Source organism: Oncorhynchus kisutch, unplaced genomic scaffold (assembly GCF_002021735.2).
Source record: "Oncorhynchus kisutch isolate 150728-3 unplaced genomic scaffold, Okis_V2 Okis03b-Okis08b_hom, whole genome shotgun sequence".
Classification (NCBI taxonomy): domain Eukaryota; kingdom Metazoa; phylum Chordata; class Actinopteri; order Salmoniformes; family Salmonidae; genus Oncorhynchus; species Oncorhynchus kisutch.
Window position 1 is genome coordinate 2,395,809 of NW_022261980.1, and position 24,844 is coordinate 2,420,652.

The 24,844-nt window shown below is 44.3% G+C and overlaps 1 protein-coding gene across 3 annotated transcripts in view; it reads left to right on the plus strand.

The window, feature by feature from the left end:
* The window catches only part of pcsk6 (proprotein convertase subtilisin/kexin type 6), an 89,697-nt gene that overhangs the window by 25,858 nt on the left and 38,995 nt on the right, over nucleotides 1-24,844 (plus strand). For all 3 annotated transcript variants that reach the window (XR_004206696.1, XM_031812362.1, XM_031812363.1), the window contains 5 exons: nucleotides 1,187-1,399; nucleotides 5,783-5,883; nucleotides 8,034-8,137; nucleotides 8,990-9,107; nucleotides 22,873-23,061. Coding sequence is in view for 2 of the 3 variants with exons in the window: in XM_031812362.1 (XP_031668222.1) it covers nucleotides 1,187-1,399; nucleotides 5,783-5,883; nucleotides 8,034-8,137; nucleotides 8,990-9,107; nucleotides 22,873-23,061 (725 nt within the window). In the remaining variant the exon portion in view is untranslated. The remainder of the gene's footprint in view (nucleotides 1-1,186; nucleotides 1,400-5,782; nucleotides 5,884-8,033; nucleotides 8,138-8,989; nucleotides 9,108-22,872; nucleotides 23,062-24,844) is intronic.

Consider the following 24,844-nt stretch of genomic DNA (forward strand, 5'->3'; position numbering starts at 1 on the left):
CCCCATTGGGCCATATAGTGCACTACTGATGACCCCCTTTGGGCCATATAGTGCACTACTGATGACCCCCATTGGGCCATATAGTGCACTACTGATGACCCCCTTTGGGCCATATAGTGCACTACTGATGACCCCCATTGGGCCATATAGTGCACTACTGATGACCCCCTTTGGGCCATATAGTGCACTACTGATGACCCCCTTTGGGCCATATAGTGCACTACTTTAGACCAAACATTTGATCAAATGAAACCCAAATGAAACGAATAAGGAAATGCAATTCCACTTGTTTAGCGCCCCCAGAAGTACAAAGTGAAATGGTCCTTATTGCTGGATTGCATTGATTCAGTGGAGCGCTAAGAGCACATTACATAACAAAGAGAAAAGTGTTTTTGGGGGGGGTGTACGAAGCCCATCTACAGTGAAGATAGTTTTAACGAGAAATACGTATTTTTCAAATCAACTTTCAATGTCTACTGATATGCTTTTCACACTATCGTGCTGAACCAAACTGTGCAGACTCGGGTATCTTCTTTTCAAGTTGTATTTCTCAACAACTATGATGGATGAGTAACCAGCTTGATCTTCTCTGTTTGGCTCAGTTGTTCACAACTGTCCTTCTCTTCCTCTCAAACAGGAACCTAAAGGGTCTGGGCTCCATCTTAGTTCACATCTGTCCCTCTCTCCCTCTCAAACAGGGCCCTAAAGGGTCTGGGCTCCATCTTAGTTCACATCTGTCCCTCTCTCCCTCTCAAACAGGAACCTAAAGAGTCTGGGCTCCATCTTAGTTCACATCTGTCCCTCTCTCCCTCTCAAACAGGGCCCTAAAGGGTCTGGGCTCCATCTTAGTTCACATCTGTCCCTCTCTCCCTCTCAAACAGGAACCTAAAGGGCCTGGGCTCCATCTTAGTTCACATCTGTCCCTCTCTCCCTCTCAAACAGGGCCCTAAAGGGTCTGGGCTCCATCTTAGTTCACATCTGTCCCTCTCTCCCTCTCAAACAGGGCCCTAAAGGGTCTGGGCTCCATCTTAGTTCACATCTGTCCCTCTCTCCCTCTCAAACAGAAACCTAAAGGGTCTGGGCTCCATCTTAGTTCACATCTGTCCCTCTCTCCCTCTCAAACAGGAACCTAAAGGGTCTGGACTCCATCTTAGTTCACATCTGTCCCTCTCTCCCTCTCAAACAGGGCCGGAAGGGTCTGGGATCCATCTTTGTTTGGGCGTCGGGGAACGGCGGTCGCCAGGGCGACCACTGTTCATGTGATGGCTACACCAACAGCATCTACACCATCTCCATCTCCAGCACCACAGAGAACGGCAACAAGCCCTGGTACCTGGAGGTCTGCTCCTCCACACTGGCCACCACCTACAGCAGCGGGGAGTTCTATGACAGGAAGATAGTAAGTGTGTGTGTGTGTGTGTGTGTGTGTGTGTGTGTGTGTGTGTGTGTGTGTGTGTGTGTGTGTGTGTGTGTGTGTATGTGTGTGTGTGTGTGTGCGTGCGTGCGTGCGTGTGTGTGCGTGCATGCTTGTGTGTGAGTGCAAGCCCTAGTACTTGGAGGTCTGCTCTTCGTGGCAAGTTTTACAGAAGGAAAATAGTTGAGTTTTGAGGGAGTGTTGATGTTTAAATCAAGTGTGCCTTTGTCTGCTTTGCCATGGAAGGAAGGCTGTTTAGTTGCAGGGTTACAAACCATAAAAGCCAAGGAACGCTAGTACACATTATTATGGCATCCTTCATTCTGTCAAATGTACATTTACATCTAAGCAGATTAACATTCAGACTGCTATGATACAGTTCAGTGGCCAGACTCAAACACATGCACACACACTCTCACTCTCTTTCAGAAACATGCTATCATTCATTCTGGCATTCCTAAACACACACACACATGCACACGCACGCACGCACACACACACACACACACACACACACACACACACACACACACACACACACACACACACACACACACACACACACACACACACACACACACACACACTCACACTCACACTCACACTCACACACACACTCACAACACTATCCCCATATCATGTTTTTGATGTCCTCTGGGATAAGGGAATGGTGAAGCGTTGCCAAAGCACAGACATGCCACATCCATCAACTACACACTGTTTTCCCCCAACTACACAGAGATGGCCTCCCCTTACTGGAATTATGACAGCGTCAACAACTTGGACACATCTCAAATGTGCTGTTTGTGTTGCTCTTTTTAACAAATATCCACCATCCATTTTAATGAGGAAAGGTTGCTGCTGGACTAGGATAATATTTAGCCAGGCTTGTGCTTGACAGAGGAGAGGCATGCTGACCAAGTCACATACGTTGCATGGACTCAGTCTCTGTGCAATAATAGTGTTTAAGAAGAGTTTTAATGACTACTTCATCTCAGTATCACACACATACAATTATCTGTAAGGTCCCTCAGCTGAGAAGTGCATTTCAAACAGATTCAACCATAAAGACCAGGGAGGTTTTCTAATGCTTCACAAAGAAGGGTACTTATTGGTAGATAGGCTTTAAAAAAAGCAGACATTCAATATCCCTTTGAGCATTGTGAAGTTATTAATAACACATTGGATGGTATATCAATACACCCAGTCACAACAAAGACACAGGCGTCCTTCCTAACTCAGTTGCCTGAGAGGAAGGAAACCGCTCAGGGATTTCACCATGAGGCCATTGGTGACTTTAAAACAGTCACAGAGTTTAAATGGCTGGGATAAGAGAAAACTGAGGATCGATTAACAACATTGTAGTTACTCCACAATACTAAGCCTGTACAGAATAAAAAATATTCCAAAACATGCATCCTGTTTGGAATAAGGTACTAAAGTAAAACTGCCCAAAAATTGGCTAAGAAATTAACTTTATGTCCTGAATACTAAGTGTTATGTTTTGGGCAAATCCAGCACACATCACTGAGTACCACTCTTCATATTTTACAGCATGGTTGTGGCTGCATCATGTTATGGGTCTGCTTGTCATCACCAAGGACTATGGATTTTATAGGATACAAATAAACGGAATAGAGCTAGGCACAGGCAAAATCCTAGAGGAAAACCTTGTTCAGTATGCTTTCCAACAGACACTGGAGATTAATTAAGGACAATAACCTAAAACACAAGGCCAAATATACACTGGGGGTGCTTACCAAGATTAAAAAGGAAAGCAATTCCACAAATTCACTTTTAACAAGGCACACTTGTTAATTGAAATTAATTCCAGGTGACTACCTCATGAAGCTGGTTGAGAGAATACCAAGCGTGTGCAAAGCTGTCATCAAGGCAAAGGGTGGCTACTTTAAAAATCTCATATATAAAATATATTTTGATAAAATTGTAAAAATCACGAAAAACCTTTGAATGAGTAGTTGTGACCAAACTTTTGACTGGTACTGTATGTAAATGACATATTTCTGTATTTCATTTTCATTTGCAAAACAATTATTAGATATAAATACATTTTCTTTGCTGATGCAACCTGTTATTCCCATGCCGTCTCCCATCCAAGTACTAACCTGGCCCAAAATTTCTAAAAAACGTGTTTTCACTTTGTCATTATGGGGTATTGTTTGTAGATGGGTAAGGGAAAAGAATGATTAAATACATTTTGAATTCAGGCTGTAAAACAACAAAATGTGGAATTAGTCAAGGGGTATGAATACTTTCTGAAGGCCCTGTAAGTAGTTCATTGAATTTTCATAAAATTCAAATGTTTTGCTGGCTTACAGGTAGAGATAAAACAGATAGTGAGTATTTTGTGGGTGGAAACTTGGACAAAAGATAGATAGGTCTGTGTTTAGAGATGCTATATTGATGGATGCTAGTTCAATTAAATGTCAGGGTTGTGTTCACTACATTCCACAAATCTGAAAGTAGTGGATTGGTGGAGGCATAGGCTAGAGCTTTTATTTCTATTTATTTTAGTTTACAGCACCAGGTATTCCAGGCTGTCTCCCATCCAAGTACTAACCAGGCCCGACTCTGCGAAGCTACTGAGATCAGAAAATATCAGGCGTGTTCAGGGTGGTTTGGCCTCAAGTGTATTTAAAACATAATAATTCTCCCCGAATTACGACCTTGGCTCATCGCTACTCGGGAGAGACCAGTACAACTCCCGTATGGGCTCGGGAGAGACCAGTACAACTCCCGTATGGGCTCGGGAGAGACCAGTACAACTCCCGTATGGGCTCGGGAGAGACCAGTACAACTCCCGTATGGGCTCAGGAGAGACCAGTACAACTCCCGTATGGGCTCGGGAGAGACCAGTACAACTCCCGTATGGGCTCGGGAGAGACCAGTACAACTCCCGTATGGGCTCGGGAGAGACCAGTACAACTCCCGTATGGGCTCGGGAGAGACCAGTACAACTCGCGTATGGGCTCGGGAGAGACCAGTACAACTCGCGTATGGGCTCGGGAGAGACCAGTCCAACTCGCGTATGGGCTCGGGAGAGACCAGTACAACTCCCGTATGGGCTCGGGAGAGACCAGTCCAACTCCCGTATGGGAGTTAGCAGATCCCCCAGCATTCAGAGATCCCTCGCTTACAATTCTTTAAAATTACAAACTTATAAATGTGTTTACTTAACTTGAAAGCAGTCCAGGGACAAGGAGACGTAAATCCACACTTAGGTTTGGTATACATAGCCATTACCACTAACTGCTAACATAAGCATTTTCTAACAAACCTACAACAGTCAATGTATCCCAAAGTAGAAGTATCCTTCAAAAAGCGCGGCATGACGTGGTAAAAACAAATCTGGTCCAAATCATCTCAAACTGTAGCAGGGGCATAGGTGAACACAACAAGTGTGTCTAGCTGTTTCTCATTGACTGCTTCCAAGGTAAAGAAAGTAAATGTAATATGCAATTTTGTAATTTGGGTGAACTATCCCTTTAAGGCCCTGGTGTGATAACTCTGGGTGGGGCTCTGACCTCCTGGGCTCAGGGGACATATTTGTCAAGATGCTTGATACAGCCCTCTGGGGCTGTGGATCCTGTACCTCTCGCTGCCCCCTCCCCTGCCTATGGTCTAGACCAACACTGTGGGTGTCCTGGTTAGTTTTTACAGGGACCAAATTGAGAATAATATTTACTGAGTTGAGCAGAAGCTGAACCTGTGGCCCAAGCCCAGTACACATGGTGGGGCAGTGGTGGTATTTGGTATTTATTAGTATCCCCATTAGCCGCTGCAAAAGCAGCTACTCTTCCTGGTGGTGGGTGGCAGGGTTTACGGCGAGGTTCTGCCCTTCTCCTCTCACCCATCTGTCATGTACTTTAACAAGCCTGGGCTATGTGTTCCCTGCTCCGGCATCCAGTTAACAGTCAATTGGTCTTTCCTCGCCAAGAGTCCCAAATAGCCTCCACTCATTGCTGTCTCCTTGCCGTCATTACTATTGATTTGTGAGAATGTTGTATGTGAGTGAGAGTGTAGTGGCAAAGGGAACAAGAAAAGGAAGCTGCATAAGAGTATTAGGACATAACCCAAGATGCCAAAAAACAAGTTCCTGTACTTAGTCATTATTATGTCATCACTACTGTAAATAACTGTAAATATTACTGTAAATAGAATGTATGTTGTATTGATATAGTTTGTGTGTCTCGACAGGCAACTGATTGTACAGTGCATTGTGTGGTTTAGGGAACACATTTCTGAGTGTCAGTCTTTGTGGCAGCCATTCTAACTCAAGAAGAAATGAATGTAAAGAAAGATGATGAGTGAATAAGATGTAATCTCTGTCGTTTTCCCTTCTGTCAGGTGACCACAGACCTGCGGCAGCGATGTACTGATGGCCACACTGGTACCTCTGTGTCGGCTCCCATGGTGGCTGGGGTCATCGCTCTCACTCTGGAGGCCAAGTCAGTACCCCTCTCTCTCTACCCTATCCCTTCATCCCTCTCTCTCTCTACCCTATCCCTCCATCGCTCTCTCTTTCTACACTATCCCTCCATCCCTCTCTCTCTACACTATCCCTCCATCCCTCTCTCTCTCTAGACTATCCCTCCATCCCTCTCTCTCTCTAGACTATCCCTCCATCCCTCTCTCTCTCTACACTATCCCTCCATCCCTCTCTCTCTCTAGACTATCCCTCCATCCCTCTCTCTCTCTAGACTATCCCTCCATCCCTCTCTCTCTCTACACTATCCCTCCATCCCTCTCTCTAGACTATCCCTCCATCCCTCTCTCTCTCTACACTATCCCTCCATCCCTCTCTCTCTCTACACTATCCCTCCATCCCTTTCTCTCTCTACCCTATTCTCCCATCCCTCTCTCTCTCTCTCTTTCTACCCTATCCCCCATGCCTCTCTCTCTACCCTATCCCCCCTCTCTCTCTCTACACAATCCCTCCATCCCTCTCTCTCTTTAACCTATTCCCCCATGCCTCTCTCTCTCTACCCTATCCCCCCATGTCTCTCTCTCTCTACCATATCCATCCATCCCTCTCTCTCTCTACCCTATCCCTCCATCCCTCTCTCTACCATATCCCTCCATCCCTCTGTCTCTCTACCCTATCCCCATCCCTCTCTCTCTCTACCCTATCCCCCCATCCCTCTCTCTCTCTACCCTATCCCTCCATCCTTCTTTCTCTCTCTACCCTATCCCTCCATCCCTCTCTCTCGCTACACTATCCCTCTCTCTCTCTACCCTATCCCCCATCCCTCTCTCTCTACCCTATCCCTCCATCCCTCTTTCTCTCTCTACCCTATCCCTCCAGCCCTCTCTCTCTCTACCCTATCCCTCCAGCCCTCTCTCTCTCTACCCTATCCCTCCATCCCTCTCTCTCTCTACCCTATCCCTCCATCCCTCTCTCTCTCTACCCATCCTCCATCCCTCTCTCTCTCTACACTATCCCTCCATCCCTCCTTCTCTCTCTACCCTATCCCTCCACCTCTCTTTCTCTCTCTATCCTATCCCTCCATCCCTCTCTCTCTACCCTATCCCTCCATCTCTCTCTCTACCCTATCCCTCCATCCCTCTTTCTCTCTCTACCCTATCCCTCCATCCCTCTTTCTCTCTCTACCCTATCCCTCCATCCCTCTTTTCTTGTTTCTGTCTACCATCTGTCCGTCCGTCCGTCTGTCTGATTAGACCTTTCAGTGACATCTGTCCTGTCAAGGAGGTCTTATCTTGACATTGCACAGACTCTGGAGTCTCAACATCGTGGCGTTTTTCTCATAACTGGTTCATTACTGTGGAAGGACATCCCTTTTCAGGGTCCACATTCTTTTAGGAGAACGGTTCATGGGATGTTTTGGCACGCACGCCAAATGCACGCATCACACACATACATTTGAGCTGAGGAACTCAGGTAGTAGCAGGGGTGATTTGTGTTCACACCTTCAGTAGCTCTGCACCTGTGGATCAGGGACTATTAGACTATTCCCACGTCTGTAGATAACAGAGAATAATTGAAGATAATAATAGATGGAATACTAACTAGATGTGTTAATGGTGTTCTATCTTACTGCTGTTACTGGGTCATGTAGCTCATAGTTGTTTCCTAGACAGTGGGAGGAGCCCCGGATATACACTATGTGCGTAATACTCAATTATAAAGTGGTTGGAGCCCTGAATGCTGACAGGCTGACAGCCGTGGTAGATCACGGGTTTGACAATACATGCATTTTTACTGCTCTAATTACGTGCTTAATACACAATTAGACAATGATACACAATGATACGACTGCAGAATGGGGTACATTTCATTTGATCGCTCTACATCAGATTTTAATGAGCGAATTGATCTTCTAAATGATTTAAATGAAGTAAAACGTCAAACTATTTGTGAGTGACTTGTGCAAATACATTTGACTTATTTCTATAGTTTTCTACTTTTGGCCATACTGTATAAGGAAAACAATATGGGTAAACAGCTGTCATTTCTTACTGCCTTCTTTGTGATTTTCTTAAGACCCGGGCACAAACCACAAGCTAAGTCATGAAAACTGGATGTATTGGGTCGTGTTCATCAGGGCACGCTGCAACACATTTATTTATGTTGTTCCAGCCCATTGGTCAGCTGGAGAGATATCCAGCACCTGCTGGTCAAGACATCCAGGCCTGTCCACCTGAAGGCCAACGACTGGAAGACCAACGCAGCCGGACACAGAGGTAGCTACAGTACAATGGACTCCTCCTGTACCAGTGGAGGCTGGTGGAGGGAGAGATGGGGAGGACAGGCATTTTTCCTCCACCAGCCTCCGCTGTCTTATACTGTATGGCAGTGTTCGTTAACTTGGTCCTTCAGAGATCCCCCAGCATTCAGAGATCCCCCCCCCCAGCATTCAGAGATCCCCCAGTATTCAGAGATCCCCCAGTATTCAGAGATCCCCAGTATTCAGAGATCCCCCAGCATTCAGAGATCCTGCAGTATTCAGAGATCCCCCAGCATTCAGAGACCCACCAGTATTCAGAGATCCCCCAGTATTCAGAGATCCCTCAGCATTCAGAGATCCCCCAGCATTCAGAGATCCCCCAGCATTCAGAGAACCCTCAGCATTCAGAGATCCCCCAGTATTCAGAGATCCCTCAGCCATTGCACATATTTGTTCTGTTCCAGCACTTGTGTTGGTTTATGATTTCTACGTAATTGCTCTCCTTTGACTCACAAGGCACACTGTAGAGCTGAGTGGGTGTGTGTATGTACGTGTGAGTGTGTGTGTTTGATTAGGGCTGGTACCTCTCATCACTTCACCTGGAGAGGAAGGTGTAACATTTGAACTGTTTGGTATAAATCCATCATCAGCTGTGTAGTAGTTACACCAGTTCAGGATATGCTTCCTCCCTGCCCTCCCACGGAATTAAAGAAAGGAAAACAGAAAGATGGAATGTAATCATTTAGGGCAGCTTTCTCTTTAGAAGCTTCACTCATCCATTTAGACACAGGTCTAACTCCTTCTCATCTCTCTCTCCCTCTCTCTCTCTCCCTCTCTCTCTCTCGCTCCACCCCTCCCTCTCTCTCAGTGAGTCACCTGTATGGCTTTGGGCTGGTGGATGCGGAGGGTATGGTGGTGGAGGCTAAGAAGTGGAGGAGTGTTCCTACCCAGCACACCTGTACTAGGATGTCTGAACGACGTACCAGGTGAGGAAGCAGCGCCCTACCAGTTATGTGGTTCCCTTTGTGCCAAGACAACCTGTAACATTCGGAAAACATTTAAAAAAATGTTCAAATACCCATTCAGGAGGGTTGTGGTATATTTGGTGAAGGATTCAGAATGTTTCAGATAGAACTCTTAATGGATAGAGCTCAAACAAGTCCTTGTTCTACTGGATACACACACACACACACACACACACACACACACACACACACACACACACACACACACACACACACACACACACACACACACACACACACACACACACACACACATTCAGACACACATTCAGACACACACACACACACACACATTCAGACACACATTCAGACACACACACACACACATACACAATCAGAAACACACACACACACACACACATTCAGACACACATTCAGACACACACACACACACACATACACATTCAGACACACATTCAGACACACACACACACATACACATTCAGAAACACACACACACATACACACGCACATACAAACATACATACACACACATACACACATACACACACACGTCCTCCTCCCTCACATACCACTAGTGTTATATTCTAGCTGTTATAAACTGTAATATGTGAAAACAGGGATCTGATGATTATAATGCTTTGTAATTAAATCTGTTTATTTTCATCAGGAGGATATGGTCAGTAATTGGGGGATGTCTATGCATGATGAGCTCATAGCAGGCTGTTGAATATGCGTAGCGTCTAGGTGTTTATGAAGCACATAGAGGCACTGACTATTATTATTATTATATATTATAAGATAATAAAAACAGAGTTGTTTATCGCCGGATGAACTTGTCTACACCCTAACCTTCAGCTAGTTGCAAAACACTCTTTGGGGTGGAAATCATCAGAGTGGATCCAGGGGTATGTGAGGTGTGTGTGTGTGTGTGTGTGTGTGTGTGTGTGTGTGTGTGTGTGTGTGTGTGTGTGTGTGTGCGTGTGTGTGTTTGTTTTGTTTGTGTGAGTGCACTACTTTTGAGCCCTATTCCCTATATAGTGCATTATGTTTCATCCCTACAAAGTACATTACATTTAATCCTTATTCTCTATATAGTGCACTACGTTTGAGCCCTGTTCCCTATAGGAGATAAAACTGGATCCATCTAGGGTCAGTGACTGCCTGGCTGCCATCCACTTGACTTGAGAGAAACAAAATGGCTGTTGTTTGTTTATGTAACGATGTGAAGATGTCATTCCATTCCAAAAAAGCAAGAGAATAAGAAGTGAAAACTGGCTCAGAAGAAAAAACCCACTCAGAAGTTAGTTGTGGACACATAGGGAGCCACTTTGCATTTAAAGGGGCAATCAGCAGTTGCTACATCCATTTTTGGACTGATATGTACCCATTGATTCTTGAAAAATATAACATAAAATATAGCATATAACATATGCCTCATGAGCTTAGATCAACTGTTGTACCCCATCAGAACCCAAAATATAAGCTTGTTTTACTCCAATGTTTGTCAACAATGTAAATGTAAACAAACACTATATAGCCTTAAAACATGGTTAAAACTATAATGTGGATATCATGGATGGTCAGTCCTTGCATCCATAGCACTGTTTATGATTTTAATTCATTACATCTCTCCAGCCCCATCCCTCAGCTTTTTTAACAGAAAAATAGTTAGTTTCTACTGCTGATTGCCCCTTTAATGGTTCATTTCAAAGACCACTGGTTTTTACACTGCCAAAAACGCTCAAAAAGAGGGGAAATATCAAACGCTGTGAGCTTCTTTCCATTCCCTTATCATAGGATTGACTCCTACTCTGCCAAGTTTGACAATGGACCGAGCTGAGTCGTGTTAGCTATCATCACCATGGTGCTGTTGTGCCTGGCACAAACTTGGGGACACTTTTTACGGGTGCACAGGGGAGCTGCTGGGCTATGTGTGTCACTATGTTCTGGTACTGCAGCTGTGGCACTAGTGTTCCATTTGAACAGAGAATAGTTTCTCATCATTCCTAGACGTTGCTCCTGAGATGCACAGGGATCAGAGGGGAGGATGGCTTGTGTGTGTGTGTGTGTGTGTGTGTGTGTGTGTGTGTGTGTGTGTGTGTGTGTGTGTGTGTGTGTGTGTGTGTGTGTGTGTGTGTGTGTGTGTCTGTGTGTGTTTGTCCATGGGCCAGAACCTCTCAACTTATTCCTGCCACACAAAACCCATACAGATCCCTGGTTGGTTGCGTGTGGGTGAGAACAGCAAATGTGTAAAGCAAGAACTACAGGACAGTAACTCCTGTAGCTACACAAAATGGTGATCCTGTGTATTTGCAGAGCAAAAATATGCAGACGTGTTATTTTAACCAGTTTAATGGAACTAAATGTACACTACAATTCAGAAGTTTGGGGTCACTTAGAAATGTCCTTTTTGTCCATTTTTTGTCCATTAAAATAACATCAAATTGATCAGTAATACAGTGTAGACATTGTTAATGTTGTAAATGACTATTGTAGCTGGAAACAGCAGATTTTTAAAACTGAATATTTACATAGGTGTACAGAGGCCCATTATCAGCAACCATCACTCCTGTGTTCCAATGGCACATTGTGTTAGCTAATCCAAGTTTATCATTTTAAAAGGCTAATCATTAGAAAACCTTTTTGCAATTATGTTAGCACAGCAATAAAACTGGCCTTCTTTAGACGAGTTGAGTATCTGGAGCATCAGCACTTGTGGGTTCGATTAAGGGCTCAAAATGTCCAGAAACAAATCAACTTTCTTCTGAAACTCATCAGTCTATTCTTGTTCTGAGAAATGAAGGCTACTCCATGCGAGAAACTGTCAAGAAACTGAAGATCTCATACAACACTGTGTACTACTCCCTTCACAGAACAGCTCAAACTTGCTCTAACCAGAATAGAAAGAGGAGTGGGAGGCCCCGGTGCACAACTGAGCAAGAGGACAAGTACATTAAAGTGTCTAGTTTTAGAAACAGACGCCTCACACGTCCTCAACTGGCAGCTTCATTAAATAGTACCCGCAAAACACCAGTCTCAACGTCAACAGTGAAGAGGCGACTCAGGGATGCTGGCCTTCTAGGCAGAGTTCCTCTGTCCAGTCTCAATGTCAACAGTGAAGAGGGACCCCGGGATGCTGGCCTTCTAGGCAGAGTTCCTCTGTCCAGTCTCAACGTCAACAGTGAAGAGGCGACTCCGGGATGCTGGCCTTCTAGGCAGAGTTCCTCTGTCCAGTCTCAACGTCAACAGTGAAGAGGCGACTCCGGGATGCTGGCCTTCTAGGCAGAGTTCCTCTGTCCAGTCTCAACGTCAACAGTGAATAGGCGACTCCGGGATGCTGGCCTTCTAGGCAGAGTTCCTCTGTGTTCTTTTGCCCATTTCAATCTTTTCTTTTTATTGGTCAGTCTGAGATATGGCTTTTTCTTTGCAACTCTGCCTAGAAGGCCAGCATCCCGGAGTCCCTCTTCACTGGAATGTAAAGAAATTATCAGTGCTTTCTCGCTGGTCACACACTGGTTGAATCAATGTTTTTTCCGCATCATTTCAATGGAATTACGTTGAACCAATGTGGAATAGACGTTGAATTGACCTCTGTGCCCAGTGCGATGTGCTTTTATGGTCTGTCCTACACTCTTAGAAAAAAAGGTTCCAAAATGGTGCTTTGGCTGTTCCCATATGAGAACCCTTTTTGGTTTCTGGTAGAACCCTTTTTGGTTTCAGGTAGAACCCTTTTGGGTTTCATGTAGAAAGGGTTCTATCTGGAACCCAAAAGTGTTCTACCCGGAACCAAAAATGGTTCTTCAAAGGGTTCTCCTATGGGGACAGCCGAAGAACCCTTTTAGGTTCCAGGTAGCACTTTTTTTCTACGAGTGTAGGAAGTCAGTTAGCCAATGATATGTGACAATAATTCAATTTCATATTGTCTGCTTTCTATTCACTCTGTCACTGCCTGGGTACTTCCCTTAGTAACACAACTCTCCTCTAACACCCCATGCAGTCTATAATACAGTCGTTTCAGAAAAGGGTGGCTTTTAGGGTAGCAGTATGTTTCACATGTCTGGTTGTCTTTGATTTGTGAGTGGCCCCAGGCTTGCATAACAGTGATACTGCTTCTGACTCAGTCCTTCACAGAAAAACAGGAAGGAAAGAGAAAACATTGCTTTGATTCGAGGAAACCATTTTTTTTTTAAACATTCACCACTTTGCAACGGAGACACATTGAATAGGTTCAGAGCTTACTTTTTTCTCAAGGATGTTCAAGGCAATCTTCTTGTTTAGAAAATCATTTTTGAAAGGCTTTAATATATTATCTTCACATTTCAATAGAAGCTTTCACAGAAAGTTATTCTTAAATTGAAATGCAATACTTGAGATGCTTTTTCTACCTCTTTCTGGGAAATAGGCTTCTTTCTTTCTGGCATTGTGCATCTTTCGCAATGAATATGAGAGAACCAATCTCAATGAGAGAACCAATCTCATACTGTGGCTCTTAGCCAATAAAAACAGTCCTCAATCAGCTCTAAGAGGTTAGAGGTCAGCTGGGTTTTAATTGAGATGGGGAATAAGATGGAATATTAAAGTGGACAATAATATCCACCACTGCCCTATCCCAAATCAACCCCTACTCCCCCCTCTCTTAAGGCGTCCGCATGCATTACACCTGAAAGAGTTCGGAACAGTTAGTGCATATATTATGACAACATTTTGTGACGTCTTTGTCTGTTTTGGTCTTCGGGCTAAGGTCTTCGGCTGTTCGTGTGCACTACATTTTTTCTCGAAGCAAGTCGAAGTTGGTAGCCGAAGTCTACACCCCTTCGACGGTGATTGGTCAATAGTAGGGATTCTTCAACGTGAGACAAATCGTTTTCATGCTAACATCTTAGTTAGATGTTGCGCAACTAAGATTTCTTTGGCAAAATTTATGACAGATTTCTTGAATTATCTTGGAATAATGCGGACTATTTTGAAGTGGACAAACCATACTATTACTAGTACTTGTTTTTCAAGTGAAGGTGTTTCACAGGAGTATGGGAGCACTGTCCTGTATGTTTTAACTCCAACCCTGTTCCTGGAGAGTTACTGTCCTGTAGGTTTTAACTCCGACCCTGTTCCTGGAGAGTTACCATCCTGTATGTTTTAACTCCAACCCTGTTCCTGGAGAGTTACCATCCTGTATGTTTTAACTCCAACCCTGTTCCTGGAGAGTTACTGTCCTGTAGGTTTTAACTCCAACCCTGTTCCTGGAGAGTTACCATCCTATATGTTTTAACTCCAACCCTGTTCCTGGAGAGTTACTGTCCTGTAGGTTTTAACTCCAACCCTGTTCCTGGAGAGTTACCATCCTGTATGTTTTAACTCCAACCCTGTTCCTGGAGAGTTACTGTCCTGTAGGTTTTAACTCCAACCCTGTTCCTGGAGAGTTACCATCCTGTATGTTTTAACTCCAACCCTGTTCCTGGAGAGTTACTGTCCTGTAGGTTTTAACTCCGACCCTGTTCCTGGAGAGTTACCGTCCTGTAGGTTTTAACTCCGACCCTGTTCCTGGAGAGTTACCATCCTGTATGTTTTAACTCCAACCCTGTTCCTGGAAAGTTACTGTCCTGTAGGTTTTAACTCCGACCCTGTTCCTGGAGAGTTACCATCCTGTATGTTTTAACTCCAACCCTGTTCCTGGAGAGTTATCATCCTGTATGTTTTAACTCCAACCCTGTTCCTGGAGAGTTACTGTCCTGTAGGTTTTAACTCCGACCCTGTTCCTGGAGAGTTACTGTCCTGTAGGTTTTAACTCCAACCCTGTTCCTGGAGAGTTACCATCCTGTATGTTTTAACTCCAACCCTGTTCCTGGAGAGTTACTGTCCTGTAGGTTTTAACTCCAACCCTGTTCCTGGAGAGTTACCATCCTGTATGTTTTAACTCCAACCCTGTTCCTGGAGAGTTACTGTCCTGTAGGTTTTAACTCCGACCCTGTTCCTGGAGAGTTACCATCCTGTATGTTTTAACTCCAACCCTGTTCCTGGGGAGTTACTGTCCTGTAGGTTTTAACTCCAACCCTGTTCCTGGAGAGTTACTGTCCTGTAGGTTTTAACTCCAACCCTGTTCCTGGAGAGTTACCATCCTGTATGTTTTAACTCCGACCCTGTTCCTGGAGAGTTACCATCCTGTATGTTTTACCTCCAACCCTGTTCCTGGAGAGTTATTGTCCTGTATGTTTTAACTCCAACCCTGTTCCTGGAGAGTTACCATCCTGTATATTTTAACTCCAACCCTGTTCCTGGAGAGTTACTGTCCTGTAGGTTTTAACGCCGACCCTGTTCCTGGAGAGTTACCATCCTGTATGTTTTAACTCCAACCCTGTTCCTGGAGAGTTACCATCCTGTATGTTTTAACTCCAACCCTGTTCCTGGAGAGTTACTGTCCTGTAGGTTTTAACGCCGACCCTGTTCCTGGAGAGTTACCATCCTGTATGTTTTAACTCCAACCCTGTTCCTGGAGAGTTACTGTCCTGTATGTTTTAACTCCGACCCTGTTCCTGGAGAGTTACCATCCTGTATGTTTTAACTCCAACCCTGTTCCTGGAGAGTTACTGTCCTGTAGGTTTTAACTCCAACCCTGTTCCTGGAGAGTTACCATCCTGTATGTTATAACTCCAACCCTGTTCCTGTAGAGTTACTGTCCTGTAGGTTTTAACTCCGACCCTGTTCCTGTAGAGTTACTGTCCTGTAGGTTTTAACTCCAACCCTGTTCCTGGAGATAACAAGATATCCTCAGGTCACCCCTAACAAAGGTCTCTGAACACTTCCCTCTCTAAAAAACATCTCACTCAATATGAACAGGGTATTCTGTGCACGTGTGTGTGTCAGTCTGCTAAACCAAAATCAACTTAGATCTTCCATGATTTACTGTACTACCACCCTGCCTGCCTGTCAGCGGTCCAAATGTCATCACCTCATATGACTCCCTTGGATAGGATCAGGAGCCTCCTGATAATAGAAGTCAAATGTCTAGTGAGGAATAAGGATTTGATTATGTACAGTAGCACATCCATCAAAGACTGTGTTCCTGCCACAGATTCTTAACACAGGATGCTTCCCAAATGGCAGCCTATTCACTAGATAGTGCACTACATTTGACCTATTTGGGATGTAGCCACAGTCACGTATAGCAGCACTGGAGGGCATTGTGGACTGTTGGCAACGTGACACTGCTTTTATTATTGATTGGTGACAATCTGTCCGTCAGTGTGACATGTCACACTCTGTCACACACACATGCATGCAAACACACACTCGCTGTCTCTCTCTTCTTCTCTCTCTCGCTCTCTCTCTCGCTCTCTCTTGCTCTCTCTTGCTCTCTCTCACACACACACACAGACTCCCTCTCACTTACTCACCCACACACGTGCATGCACGCACGCACACACACTCACACACATACACACACACAGGCCTGTTGGTCTTCAGTTGGATTTTCATTAGCCTGGAGGCTGAGCCAATTGATTGCCTATGCTGATCCACCTCCGTCCAATAGAGTAGTGGAAAATATCCTGTCAGGTTTCATGAGAGAGATGACTATATCTCTGCTGTGTGTGTGTGTGTGTGTGTGTGTGCGTGTGCAAATGCGTGTGTCTGTGTCGTCTGTGCCTGTGCCTTTGTCTGTGCGTGCCTGTGTGTGCGTGCGTGCCTGTGTGTGCGTGTGTGCATGCCTGTGTGTGCGTGTGTGCGTGCCTGTGTGTGTCTGTGTGTGCGTGTGTGTGCCTGTGTGTGTCTGTGTGTGCGTGTGTGTGTGCCTGTGTGTGCCTGTGTGTGTGCCTGTGTGTGCCTGTGTGTGTGCCTGTGTGTGCCTGTGTGTGTGTGCCTGCGTGTGCCTGCGTGTGCCTGTGTGTGCCTGTGTGTGCCTGTGTGTGCCTGTGTGTGTGTGCCTGTGTGTGTGTGCCTGTGTGTGCCTGTGTGCATCTGGATGGGGGGGATTACACATTTTGGATGGGGACATAGTTCTGTCATCCAAATCAGTGTTATTGACTTGCCATCTGTGGGTCATAAACAAAGCAACTGTGATTCAATGTCTTTAAACTGATGTGTTCGTAGATCAGTGGAAATATAACTGTTATTATGTGTTGCCTATGAAAACACATGAATACGCCTTTGGCATTTTGTTGCAGAAATGTTTCTGCTAGTAACTTGCTTTGAACATTGCTCATCCATATATTTATATATTCTTATTCCTTCCTATTACTTGTTAGATATTGCTGCACTGTCGGAGACTAAAAACACAAGCATTTCACTACACTCGATATAACATCTGCTAACCATGTGTATGTGACCAATACATTTGATTTGATTTGATGATGTGCCCACCAGAGGCTGTGAGAGAAGATCAGTGGGGAAAAAGAGAAAACCTGAACATGCATTTACAGCTGTATAATGCTCACTGTAAGGGGGTCACCATGAATTTGACATCTTTATAATGCTCACTGCTCTCTCTCACACACACACACAGACTCCCTCTCACTTACTCACCCACACACGTGCATGCACGCACGCACACACACTCACACACATACACACACACAGGCCTGTTGGTCTTCAGTTGGATTTTCATTAGCCTGGAGGCTGAGCCAATTGATTGCCTATGCTGATCCACCTCCGTCCAATAGAGTAGTGGAAAATATCCTGTCAGGTTTCATGAGAGAGATGACTATATCTCTGCTGTGTGTGTGTGTGTGTGTGTGTGTGCGTGTGCAAATGCGTGTGTCTGTGTCGTCTGTGCCTGTGCCTTTGTCTGTGCGTGCCTGTGTGTGCGTGCGTGCCTGTGTGTGCGTGTGTGCGTGCCTGTGTGTGCGTGTGTGCGTGCCTGTGTGTGTCTGTGTGTGCGTGTGTGTGCCTGTGTGTGTCTGTGTGTGCGTGTGTGTGTGCCTGTGTGTGCCTGTGTGTGTGCCTGTGTGTGCCTGTGTGTGTGCCTGTGTGTGCCTGTGTGTGTGTGCCTGCGTGTGCCTGCGTGTGCCTGTGTGTGCCTGTGTGTGCCTGTGTGTGCCTGTGTGTGTGTGCCTGTGTGTGTGTGCCTGTGTGTGCCTGTGTGCATCTGGATGGGGGGGATTACACATTTTGGATGGGGACATAGTTCTGTCATCCAAATCAGTGTTATTGACTTGCCATCTGTGGGTCATAAACAAAGCAACTGTGATTCAATGTCTTTAAACTGATGTGTTCGTAGATCAGTGGAAATATAACTGTTATTATGTGTTGCCTATGAAAACACATGAATACGCCTTTGGCATTTTGTTGCAGAAATGTTTCTGCTAGTAACTTGCTTTGAACATTGCTCATCCATATATTTATATATTCTTATTCCTTCCTATTACTTGTTAGATATTGCTGCACTGTCGGAGACTAAAAACACAAGCATTTCACTACACTCGATATAACATCTGCTAACCATGTGTATGTGACCAATACATTTGATTTGATTTGATGATGTGCCCACCAGAGGCTGTGAGAGAAGATCAGTGGGGAAAAAGAGAAAACCTGAACATGCATTTACAGCTGTATAATGCTCACTGTAAGGGGGTCACCATGAATTTGACATCTTTATAATGCTCACTGTAAGGGGGTTACCATGAATTTGACAGCTTTATAATGCTCACTGTAAGGGGGTTACCATGAATTTGACAGCTTTATAATGCTCACTGAAAGGGGGTTACCATGAATTTGACAGCTTTATAATGCTCACTGAAAGGGGGTCACCATGAATTTGACAGCTTTATAATGCTCACTGTAAGGGGGTTACCATGAATTTGACAGCTTTATAATGCTCACTGAAAGGGGGTTACCATGAATTTGACAGCTTTATAATGCTCACTGTAAGGGGGTTACCATGAATTTGACAGCTTTATAATGCTCACTGAAAGGGGGTTACCATGAATTTGACAGCTTTATAATGCTCACTGTAAGGGGGTCACCATGAATTTGACAGCTTTATAATGCTCACTGTAAGGGGGTTATCATGAATTTGACAGCTTTATAATGCTCACTGTAAGGGGGTTATCATGAATTTGACAGCTTTATAATGCTCACTGTAAGGGGGTTATCATGAATTTGACAGCTTTATAATGCTCACTGTAAGGGGGTTATCATGAATTTGACAGCTTTATAATGCTCACTGTAAGGGGGTCACCATGAATTTGACAGCTTTATAATGCTCACTGTAAGGGGGTTACCATGAATTTGACAGCTTTATAATGCTCACTGTAAGGGGGTTACCATGAATTTGACAGTAGCTTACAAGCAGCTCGGTGGTCAGTAACATTCTGTATTTCATATTACAGTACACCTTCTATAATATGAATATGGTATCAAAGCAAGTACTGTGTAATGACACACAGTACAATACTGTAACATTTACTTTATTATGCTGTAAAATAAAGTCAATGTTACTGTAATCGGAATGAATGAATGAATACATGAATGAATACATGAAATGAGGGGATGGGTTTGTATTTCACAGTATTTTACTGTGGGATTAGTGCAAGCAGTTTGGCTGCTAAGTGTTTCCACATTACAGCAAACAGTATCAATGAATATGTTGTGTTTTATATCACTTGTACTTCTAGAGGCCTTAACAAATACTTCCAAACTGGCAGCGACTGCAGGGCAAACAGACCAAAAGGACATGGCAAAATGAACCATTTAAGGTTTAAGACTTTCTGCCAGTCCAATCTGTTCCCTAGATATGTTTCATTGATGGGGCACTTTAACCACATAGGAGTAAAATTGGTACAGCATTTTCGCTCATGGGTGCAACAAATATAGCCTCTTACGAGGTATGCTTCACAAAATGTTAATGAGACAGAAATAACAATACTGTGCACCCACTAGTGGACAAAATGGGTTTTGGCACTCAAAATATACAGTACGGTACTGTATTCTGTGGGGTAGAATTACAATACCATTTGAAAAACAGAACCAACTTTGGGAAACTTTGATTTACAGTATGGTGCAGTAAAATGTTTCAGAGTTTTTTACTGTTGATAATGTCTCAAATGACCTAATAAATTACAGTTCTCCGTCACAGTGCTCTATGTACTGTCATGACGTTGCCCTCTTTGGGTACAGCGAGCACCATCCCCCTCTCTCTGCTCCTACAACCAGGCTGCTGTGGTCAGTGAGGTCGTAATTCCTAGGGAAGACCCTGCCTCATGGCCACACAGTATAGAGACAGAGTGAAGTTTCATCATGTTTTCCACCTCACAGAACTTAAGGTGTGAACAACATTTATGTTCCGGAGAAGGTATAAAAGATTGGTGAAGAATTCAGCTACGAACTGGTCCGTTTGTTACATTTTGGTGAAGCTCATGGGAGACGGTGCGGCCACATTACCATAACGCTGTTTATATAATAGCATCAGATATGAGGTTTTACATCTAATTGTTGTATAAGATGAATGAGTGAGGATGATACTGTTTGTAAAATTGTGTAATGTGATTTTGGACTGTTTAATGAAGGAAACTCCAAGTTGAACTAAATCAGAGGACCGCCCATGAGTCCAGTTGTCAGCGCCGTGTGTATAGGTGGCAGGGAAGTCAAAATGGAGTGTAAACGGAGTCTTTTAATAAATGTCCACGGAACAATGCTCCATAACACTAAAAGTACAGACATGAACAAACATGGGTACGAGGACCCGTCGCGCACCAACACAACAAATAAACAACACTGACAAATAAAACAATCTCTGACAAAGACATGAGGGAAAACAGAGGGTTAAATACACAACAGGTAATGAATGGGATTGAAAACAGGTGTGTGGGAAGACAAGACAAAACCAATGGAAAATGAAAAATGGATCAATGATGGCTAGAAGACCAGTGACGTCGAACGCCGAGCACCTCCCGAACAAGGAGAGGCAACGACTTCGGCAGAAGTCGTGACACCAGTTAGGGTCGGGCATCCTGAGACAGGTCCTTTTCTGCAATTCCAAATATAAACCCCAACTTTAAGAGGTTCTCAACAGACCATGTTTTTCTCCATTACGAGAGGACAAAGGTTGCAGACCATTGCTGAATCTTTTAACCATACCACGTGGTTAAACTCTTAGACTATCGATACCGACAGAATAAGAACAAGTCTTTGATATGAATTACTAGTCTGCAGCTAGGAATTCAGTATCATTTTTATTTTATTTTACTAGGCAAGTCAGTTAAGAACAAATTCTTATTTACAATGACGGCCTAGGAACAGTGGGTTAACTGCCTGTTCAGGGGCAGAACGACAGATTTGTACCTTGTCAGCTCGGGGGTTTGAACTTGCAACCTTCCGGTTACTAGTCCAACGCTCTAACCACTAGGCTACCCTGCCGCCCCATCATTGAAAGCAAAGAATGACAACCGCCGTAACATCTATTCTACAGCAACATGTTTGAATGTCGCTCTGAACTATCCCCTCAAAATTAGATTTGAGTTGCTTACTAAGAAGAAAGTGAATGTTCTTGAGAGGCAGAGTTACAGTTTTGACTTAGATCTGCTTGAAAATCTAGGGCAAGACTTGAAAATGGTGGCAATGATCAACAACCAATTTGTCAGAGCTTGAAGAATTAAAAAAATAATCATGTGCAAATATTATACTATCCAGGTGTGCAAAGGTCTTAGAAACTTACCCAGAAAGTCTCACAGCTGTATTCGCTGTCGAAGGTGATTCTAACTGGGGTGTGAGTACTTACGTAAATGAGATATCTATGTGTTTCATTTTCAATAAATTTGCTAAAATAATAAAAACCATGTTTTCACTTTGTCATTAAGGGGTATTGTGTGGAGGGGTGAGAAGAAGAAAAAACATCATTTTAATTCAGGCTGTAACACACAAACACACAGTTCATTTGCTCACACACAAATAACCCATACACACATTCATACTGACTCTACACATGCACACACACTCTCATACAATCATCATATATGCTGCTGCTACTCTGTTTATCATATATCCTGACGCCTAGTCACCCTATCCCTATACATACAGTACTACCCCTACCACTCCAGTAAATATACAGGCTGTGTATAATATTACAGGCTGTGTCACAGCTGCCCGACCCATGTAAATATGGTATTGGCACTGACCCTGGAACTGACATTGTATATAGCTGCTGCTCCTGGCACTGACCCTGGAACTGACATTGTATATAGCTGCTGATCCTGGCACTGACCCTGGAACTGACATTGTATATAGCTGCTGCTCCTGGCACTGACCCTGGAACTGACATTGTATATAGCTGCTGATCCTGGCACTGACCCTGGAACTGACATTGTATATAGCTGCTGCTCCTGGCACTGACCCTGGAACTGACATTGTATATAGCTGCTGATCCTGGCACTGACCCTGGAACTGACATTGTATATAGCTGCTGATCCTGGCACTGACCCTGGAACTGACATTGTATATAGCTGCTGATCCTGACACTTACCCTGGAACTGAAATTGTATATACAGTGGGGCAAAAAAGTATTTAGCCAGCCACCAATTGTGCAAGTTCTCCCTCTTAAAAAGATGAGAGAGGCCTGTAATTTTCATCATAGGCACACTTGAACTATGACAGACAAAATGAGAAAAAAAAAATCCTGAAAATCACATTGTAGGATTTTTAACCAATGTCACTCCTCTATATTTAACCAATGGCAGCAGACCTCTATATTTGTGTGTAAGAGACAGCAGCACTAACTGCTAGACTACCCAGCCCACACATACTAACTAGTTGACCTTGTTTCCCTTCCTGCCAGGTACATCCGTGCAGACCAGAGCCTGAACAACACCATCACAAGCACAGGGTGTACAGAGCAGGCGGAGCAGCATGTGAGCTACGTAGAACATGTGGTGGTCAAGGTACTGGTTGTCCATCCACGACGAGGAGATCTGGAGGTCAGCCTCATATCACCCTCAGGAACACGCTCACAGCTACTGGCCAAGAGGTGAGCGATACACACAGATACACACACACATGAACCTCGGTCTACCGCTCTGGAAAACAACTTCTTTACCATTAGACCAAGAGGAAATTCCTTCCTGGTGTGAGATTGACATTGGACTTACAGTTGTAGGCAGGGCTACTTTTTCACGACAGCGGGATTCCAAATCACATCTGCAATACACACACACATTCACGCACACACACACACACACACACACACACACACACACACACACACACACACACACACACACACACACACACACACACACACACACACACACACACACACACACACACACACACACACACACACACACACACACACACACACACACACACTCACACACACACACACACACACACACACACACCATATGGGGCCTGAATGATTATTATTATCATCTCTTCATGAATAGTAGAAGAACGAGTGTCTTGGAAAATAGATAGACCTTTCAGTTCATTTTATGTGTGGGGAAAGCACAAAGTGTGACATCAAATATTGTTGTGAGGAAGACACAAGTGAGGAAGACACAAGTGAGGAAGACACAAGCGGCACTCTACTTTTATTTTCCACAGAGTGCCATAATGATGTTAGTCAACTTCAAAACAGCTCCCTTTCTCCCTGCAGCCACAAACACACACACACACACACACACACACACACACACACACACACACACACACACACACACACACACACACACACACACACACACAGCCTCCCTGCAGCCACAGGTTCAGCTAGTCCTTTGTTTCCCTGTACTTGTTCTGACGTTGTTCTGACGTTGTTCTGACGTTGGCTCGGAACACTTTGACGATTACTTTCCTCAAGTGGCTTTTACTTCAAGATCAGTTTTTAATTGACTCCTTCTTCCATCCTAATGCAGCGCTGAGCCTCTAGCGATCAAACACTCAGGGACTTTGTTCAATCAAGGCTGGTGTACAGGGGTGTATTCATTAGTGCAAATAGGAAAATGTTTGCATCGAAAATCAATCTTTGTTATTGGATTAGTTCAGGTAAGTCCTCCCGCTGTGAATACACCCCTGGTATGCAGAAGTTTTACTGACATGGTATGTAGTGTATATGTTGTGGCAAACAGCAACGTCCCTTGTGGGTCTCCCAGCCCGTAGGCATAGCTGCTGACCACTGCTCCAGTATATGGAACGCTCTCCAAAAGTCCTTCAAGTTGGTGCCTCTAGGGCAATTCAGGCGGACGTTAGGGGGCCTTTTTTACTGAACAATTTGTTTGTTTCATATGATACAGTATGTATGGTGTAATTGCTGTGTATTGATGTGTTCATGTAGGACTCATCTGCAAATGAGACCGTGATCTCAGCATGACTCACTTATGTATAAATCTGGAGACATCCAGATAATGTTTTTGATTGAACAGCATCCCCTTTTTGCCTCCCTCAATCCCCATATGGGTATTACATGATATATGAGTATGTTTTCCCAAACTAAGCCTGGATTGAGTGCTGCCCCGTCTTTATAAAAGGTTACGATTGTATTGGGCAATATTTTTCTCACTTCAAGTGCTCTATAGAGGAGAGATGATGTCACATATGTTAGGCTGTCCCATGTTTCATCTCTCTCTCTCACTCTCTTTCTCTCTTTCTCTCTTTCTCACTCTCTCTCTCTCTCTCTGTTTCTCACTCTCTCTCTCTCGCTCTCTCTCTCGCTCTCTCTCTCTCTCACTCGCTCTCTCTCTCTCGCGCTCTCTCTCTCGCGCTCTCTCTCTCACTCTCTCTCTCTCTCTCTGTCATCTCTCTCTCTCTCT